The sequence below is a fragment of the Etheostoma spectabile genome, chromosome 10 (genome assembly GCF_008692095.1).
Source record: "Etheostoma spectabile isolate EspeVRDwgs_2016 chromosome 10, UIUC_Espe_1.0, whole genome shotgun sequence".
Taxonomy (NCBI): domain Eukaryota; kingdom Metazoa; phylum Chordata; class Actinopteri; order Perciformes; family Percidae; genus Etheostoma; species Etheostoma spectabile.
The window spans coordinates 13297646-13304594 of NC_045742.1; the positions used below are offsets into that span (position 1 = coordinate 13297646).

Here is a 6949-nt window from a genome sequence, read left to right on the forward strand (position 1 = left end):
AAAATTTGGATAGTGCAATAGGGCCGGCCTGCTTGAACATTTTGGGACTGATTGGCTGGGGTTGCTATGGACGAAGTCCACACAACAATACACTGGTAAGAGAAAATTATGTTTAACCATGTATCCAGCGAATTTGAATGGCCCCTGTTACTGTATTGTGTGAACAGTTAACTTCATTTAAAATTTTATGTGGCCTTTTTTTTTTAAATTTTTTTTAATGCTGAGTCCAATGTTTCACCAAAACAAGTTCCTTCCCGACACTATTGACGCTGCGTCCGGAGCTTTGTGCTGCCCATGACAATTGTTATTGGTTTAAAGAAATGCAAACAACTCAACAACTTTTTTTCTTCTCTCCCAGGATGTATGTCTGTTGTAGCCAGACCTTACTCCGCAGCACTGCACACTCCACACTGTGGAGATAGGTCTGGCAATGCAAAACTAGAAAAATTCATCCCCCGTACAGTCGCCATGAAGGGAGACCAAAACAGTGTTTTTATACCGGGCTTTAAACGTGTTTGTTTCTGCTATGAAGTTTGGTATCTTCACAATTGAAATCTAGGGATTGACTTAATTTTTTTAATTTTGGAGCCAGCTTCAAGTGGCCATCCGAGGAACTGTAATTTTTGGCACTTATTTTTCAGCCCCGGAGGTTGTTGATTGTTAGCAACATTACTTAGCCAAGGCCGCACACATACCAACACTGGGTATACAACAGTGGATGAATTTCCACGTATCTAATCTTCAGCCTTTGAAATTCAAAAGAGACATTCATTTATTAGAAAGGAGCTGTAAAAGCCTGTCCTCCTCTACATAGATAATGTTGAGTACATGAATAAGGAAATTAATAGGACAAAGAAGAAAGTCTGACACATTTTAAAAGTATATCTTAATATAAACATTTTATTCAGTGCATTTTTGTGTATACAACAAATAATAAACAACTGGAAGTTATCAGGCAGCCACAATGTCTGTCTGTAAATGTTGTTTTATCAGATTTAGCCTGGTAGTTTGGAACACATGATCCAACATGGGTTAATACATATAGCCTACATCATGCAGCTCTAGACCAGAATTTCCCTGCTTTCTCCCATGCAACAGATAAGTTCACCTCATACAAATCACCTCTGGAGGAAACCAAGAAAAGAGAGCCTCCCAGAAGCATGTACCAGAAAGAAGTTATGTAGCTGAAGGGAAGAGTACCTAGCCCACAAAAAGGGTCCTTTTTTGTACATAATTGTGTTTGTTCATGCCCTGTGCAAGAAAGGAAAGATGTTAATTTTTATGGTTTTTTTTTCATCTTTTTTCCACTTTTACAAATATGACGCTTCCTATAAAATGTTAAGCCACCTAAAAGTCCACAGTATTCTTTTTTTAAATATAGAAAATATTGTCACCACAATAAGTTACTCAAACACATAACAAGCATCCTGGTAAGGGGCTTGCACCATATTCCTATGGTGAACTGTATCAGTCAATAAGCGTTGACTAAAAAGGAAGGTGGGGGAGTTGAAGTATGACACAAGCACAGAGGGAGGAAACGGCTCACAAGGACAAGAGGCAAAGACGTTGTAACACAATGGTAACAGAAGGGAATGGGAACATAGCATAGTCGTTTCATATCATCGAGTCATCGGGCATATCGGCAAGAAGCACAACAAGCACGCTGCCAACTCCTAAAGTGTTTAAAATCACTTTCTGTGTCCACTGTTCCTTTTTTCCACAAAATCTTTGCTTTCTTTCATCAAAAATGTACAATGAAAAAAAGAATTCCAGCTTTGCCTTTGTACTGACTTGGTTTTTAGCGGCTTAAAGGGACACTCTTTTGTTCTGTCTTTGGTTTGCTGGAACCCCTTTCAATGAAGAAACAGCAACACAAATGTAAATACTGAACAATGGTGGACTGAAAGGGGAAAGAACAAGAGGTGACACAAACAAAACCAGTTATCAATTAAAAAGCTCTCTGCTAATTCAGAAAATTAGCAAAAACCAAGGTGCAGCCATTTCTAAAAGGAAAAGAGCAACTGCAAGAGAGCCAAACTGCCCCTTTTTTATATTTCAGGTCAGCTGAACATAGGCTTCATTTTCCCATGCTAGAGAGCTCAGTCTGAGAGTGTGCACTAGGACGCAGGAGAGCTACCATCTGGCTGGCCACAGTCCCAGCAGCACTAGGCTGTACCACACCAGAGAGTTTATAGGCTTTGTATTCACAGAAGCATGGATAGGACAGAGATCAGGGCTTGTACTGTACCACTGCAGCCGTGTAGACCAGCATTATCACTGGCTCCCCTGAATGCCTACATGTCTAACTTCCTGTCCCTGTCTGACAGATGCACGAGTGCTTGGTGTCTTAATGAACAAAGAAAAGTTATAGTCCACACAAAATTAAAAAAAATAAAAATAAGAGAAATATGGGCTAACTGGTATGCAATCATCACCAAAAGAGAGTGATCAAGTTAATGGATAAATCTCTAAACCAGAACAAAAATGGGTTTTTAAGTCCAGAATGGTTTATGTGCCAATGTGTTTCTTACTAATGATGATTGTTTTGATAATGATTGACCAGGATGGTACCTACATGTTTTGTATTGATGGAATTTGGGTGTTTGTGTGTGGTTTGTTGTCATAGCTAGTCCTGAACCGCTGATCGGTGAGAGAAGTGGTGCTTGGATTCACGCTCTGCTGGAGGTAAGGTTTCGTGGTTCGGCCCCAGGCCTGGGCTGGTTTACCGGGCTACGTCGACTCATTCTGGCTGACGGCTTTGCCTCCATTGAGTACAGCCGAGGCACTCCGACTCTTTGTGGGTGTGCCGCTGCCAGAGCGGGAGAACTCTGTCAACTCATGGAGGGATGGCTCTCTGTACATTGCCACTGTGGAAACACATAAGTGAAAATCAGACAAATTGACATTTTTAGACAAGCAACAACTAAAAAAACAACTGTGATTTACATTATACAGAAAGCAATAAATTGAGACTACACTTGGATTTGTTTAGAATAGTTCCAGTTATGGTATAACATGAGATTGTACTTATAGTTCCCTGCAAACTGCTGAACCAAGAGATCACAGCAGACCAGGTTGGTGCTGAAGTAAAACATCTTATATTCACAGCATGGCATTATAAATTCAGGAGTTGCTAGTGCTTTAGCTTTGCTGTGTATGCATCATTGGCTCAATATGTATCTCAGCAGTCGCTTTTCAAAAGAAATATTAGAAATCTGACTCTTATGTTTCAGCATGTTGTCAATATCCTTCTGCCTAGAATACTATTTGATGTTCATTCCAAAGGGAATTTGTGGCTGAGATAGCAAACCCAGTCCTTCCGACACTTCACTTAGCCCAGCATTATTTCTTACAGCAGCAATTCAAAGACCATCATTATACACATCAGTCAATAGCAGGGTTTCATCGGGAAACTGCTGCTAATTGGTTCCAATCTTGTTCGCGACAGTACTGTATTGTGCGACTGACCTCTGGGTTATGGTATCAGCACAACACCACTATTGCTAGAAAACATTAACCCCAATAGCAACCATTCATCTTGTCATTTTCACATTCCTTTACAAATCTCTGTGTTTAAGTGACAGGTGCTACTTGAAAGACTACAGTACACTTTTCAGATAAATGCAGCTCTTTGTGTTATGCATCAAGAACTTCCGGAAGAATTGGAAGAGGATTTTCCTGTTTAGGTCTGAATGACGTGAGCTGAACTCGCTTCATCCAGACGAAGATAGAATGAGAGGCCATGGGCTCAGACTCACAGACTGAAACCAGAAGAGTAGTAAGTAATGGCTGGAGGAGATGTCATTGTCAATGCAGAGACAGCTTTTTAATTGGTGCCCTGTAGCACCACTGCCTCTAAATCTGAAGGAGCTGCTGGAACTAATTCCCCTTTATTGCTCTTTCAACACCACTGGCTACATCCAGAATTTAAATTATATACAAGATATAGTAAATATTGTACATTAATGGATAATTTAAAGTTTATGCAAAAGAAGAAATATTTACATCTTTGGGTCTTACAAAAAATTTAGTTATTTTCCTAATTTTGGATTTGTTGTTGGACCTCAAACACACTATATTTCTCCTTGTAGACATAGGCAGCAGAGTGCGGTGGTTTTTGTAATTGGTTGAATTTACTGTCTCACACAGCCTATATATATATATATATATATATATATATATATATATATATATATATTCTTGTTAATCTATTACTCAGTAGTTTTTTGTCAGCATAAAGCAAGGTCAGCATAAAGCAGAGTCGTTCTCTGGTTATTGCTCTTAAGTATGTTTGAAACCCCCCCGAATGGTCCATTAAATGGAAGTGAAAAGCTCTGTGATGTCAGAGAGCAGACATATATTCTTAATAAGATGCTGGCTGGAGGAGCTCCACCAAAGACACACTGAAGGAATTATACACTGACTTTATTTAATTATCCTTAATTATACATTCATTTACTGTTCAGTGGGGTCTGATGTTTTACTGGACTGTATTTTATTGAAAGGTATTTGTAATATGTTATCCACTCCATGTACATACATCCAGGTTGCAACACCACCACCCATAAAATTATAACTCCTCTGACCGTGTCAAAAACGGATTTGATGTGAATTTATAAGCTTTTTAAAAGGAGAATTAAAGGCAAAGCTGTTCTATTAGATTGTACCTGTACAGGTGTACCTGATGAAGTGGTTCATGAACTGTGAGTCAGCATATAATATCAAAATATGAATTCCCCTCCCCCCCAAAAAAGGATCACGATGCACAGTAGCATAAACACATACAGGAACACATTTGTAAGCAAAATATATACTGATATCAAAATAAAATGATCTTTTAAATTAAGCTGAAAACACCTAATCCTTGATCATATTATGATAATATACTGTATCTGGTACTTCATAAAACCAAAGGGTTTGACTGGGTTTACGACTTAATTATCTTTTCATCCCAGTTACTCTAGAAGCCAGTAAGTTGACAGTGCCAGTAGGCATGATAATGTACACACACAACACACACACACACACACACACACACACACACACACACACACAACACACCACACAACACACACACCACACACACACACACACACCACACACACACACACACACACACACAAAACATACTCTCTTTTATCCCACTGAAGTGAAAACGACTTGCTCTGTTGACCGGAAAATCTGTGTCTTGTTTAAGATGAAAGGAAACCGTAGCCTTTTCAACAGAGAAACCTGTTTCCTCTGTTCTCCACATTCGCCACATTGCAACGCACATAGCATGGATGGGTGGGGTTCTCTGTGACTTTACTGTACTAAAAACAAAGTCCCGGGGGCTGCTATTCAGAGCATTAAACATTGTTTCTGCTGCTCCTGGTTGCAGCGTCCTTCACTGTGTCTGCAGCGGAGTGTGACCAGCTAGAAGAAACTAGGCCTAGCCAGAAATCAAAGAAAAATGCTAAATTGCACAAGGTTATATAAAAAGCACCTTATTTAGTCTTTAGTGTAAAAAAAAAAAAAAAAAAGAAGAAACTCCACATGGACTGGGAGTATAAATAAAGTGCAGATGTTCAATTAGAGAAAAGCTAGTGGTTCTCAGGAAAGGTCTCTTATTGTAAAAAAAAATAACCCCTTTGCAAACTAGAATAGTGGCATTGCTGAATAATTCAGAAACTTTCTCAAAGGATTAAGTAGTTACAGAATCTTTATCTCTGATACCGAGCATTGCACCTACACTGCCAGTATACTCAGAGCTGCTTATTGGATAGTGGAATAGCTTTCAAACCCCCTTGATCCCACACCTTTCTGACATTGGATCAGCGGGGGGGGCTGTATCTGACCATTTCTGTAACAGTGTGAAAAAATGGTTTAGGCAGGCTTACCTTTTAGAGGTTTGGGAAGGAAGTGGGCTGCTGGCTTGTTCTTCTTGACATGGTTCCCCTTCATGATTTCTCCCTCCTTGTTCAGACCGAGGTACCAGCCCCTGCCCGACTGCTGCTGCCGGTACATCATGGAGGAGTATGTCACATAATAGTTCTCGAACACCGACTCCTTGAATTTGCACTCTGGCGTAAAGTGTTCCTAAGGGAAAAAGGAGAAGCAGATACAGTGTATAGTAGTTGTTGGACAGTGATTCACAAGGTCCCAGTAGCCTTTGACATCCTGGTATACACAGAAACAGCTGAAATTAAACAGTTCACTGTTTAAGAGTGCAACTAAATACCAACACATGGTGCTGCATCCTAAACTCAAAAAAGGGAAGAAGCTATCTAAAGGCTTAGGCCCCTGCCTTAAAAATGTTGTCTCTTGAGAATATTTTTAAAACTATTCATTCCATTTACTGTTGTGAATAATGTAGCACTTCATATCATAAATAATGGTGATATGACAGATACAGAGGAGCATTAATAAAACATACAGGCAAGATGAAGAGTGTATTCTCATTTTGCTCTGAGCTGTTAATTATGTATGGGCAGTTCATTATCTTTCTAGTATTGTCTGCTATATACAAGATTTTGTTGGACACAATAATTTTCTACTTCCATTTGACTTATTACATTATGTATTTAAGTACTAACTTACTTTTAAACTACAAAAAAATGATTGAAATGCTTTCACAAGGTGGCTTTAATATATTTATATGCAATCTGTGTGCACTTAGGTAGTGGTTGGAAGGTGTGTGTTTTCTCCACCTATCTTTTTGTTATACTGGTACTTCCTTATGTCTTTAACTAATCAACTGGCTGTGGGGAGACTCCCTAGAGACACAGACTTTTGCTGTTCATACGCCGGACTCCATATTTTCACTCCATGTTTCAGTTTTGTTTAGAATGTGCCTACATACCATTTGGCCATTAATGCTGTAAGACTGTGGCTGAGGTTTATTTCCTCTGAAGCAAGGATTGTGTGTGTGTGTGTGTGTGTGTGTGTGTGTGTGTGTGTGTGTGTGTGT

The 6949-nt window shown here is 39.3% G+C and overlaps 1 protein-coding gene across 6 annotated transcripts in view; it reads right to left on the bottom strand.

The window, feature by feature from the left end:
* Nucleotides 1-1298: 1298 nt before the first annotated feature.
* Nucleotides 1299-6949, bottom strand: part of fgf13a (fibroblast growth factor 13a) — a 102634-nt gene continuing 96983 nt past the window's right edge. For all 6 annotated transcript variants that reach the window (XM_032527719.1, XM_032527721.1, XM_032527718.1 and 3 more), the window contains 2 exons: nt 5880-6078; nt 1299-2867 (listed from right to left, as the gene is read on the bottom strand). In XM_032527719.1, the coding sequence (XP_032383610.1) occupies nt 2731-2867; nt 5880-6078 (336 nt within the window). In that variant the 3' untranslated portion in view covers nt 1299-2730. The remainder of the gene's footprint in view (nt 2868-5879; nt 6079-6949) is intronic.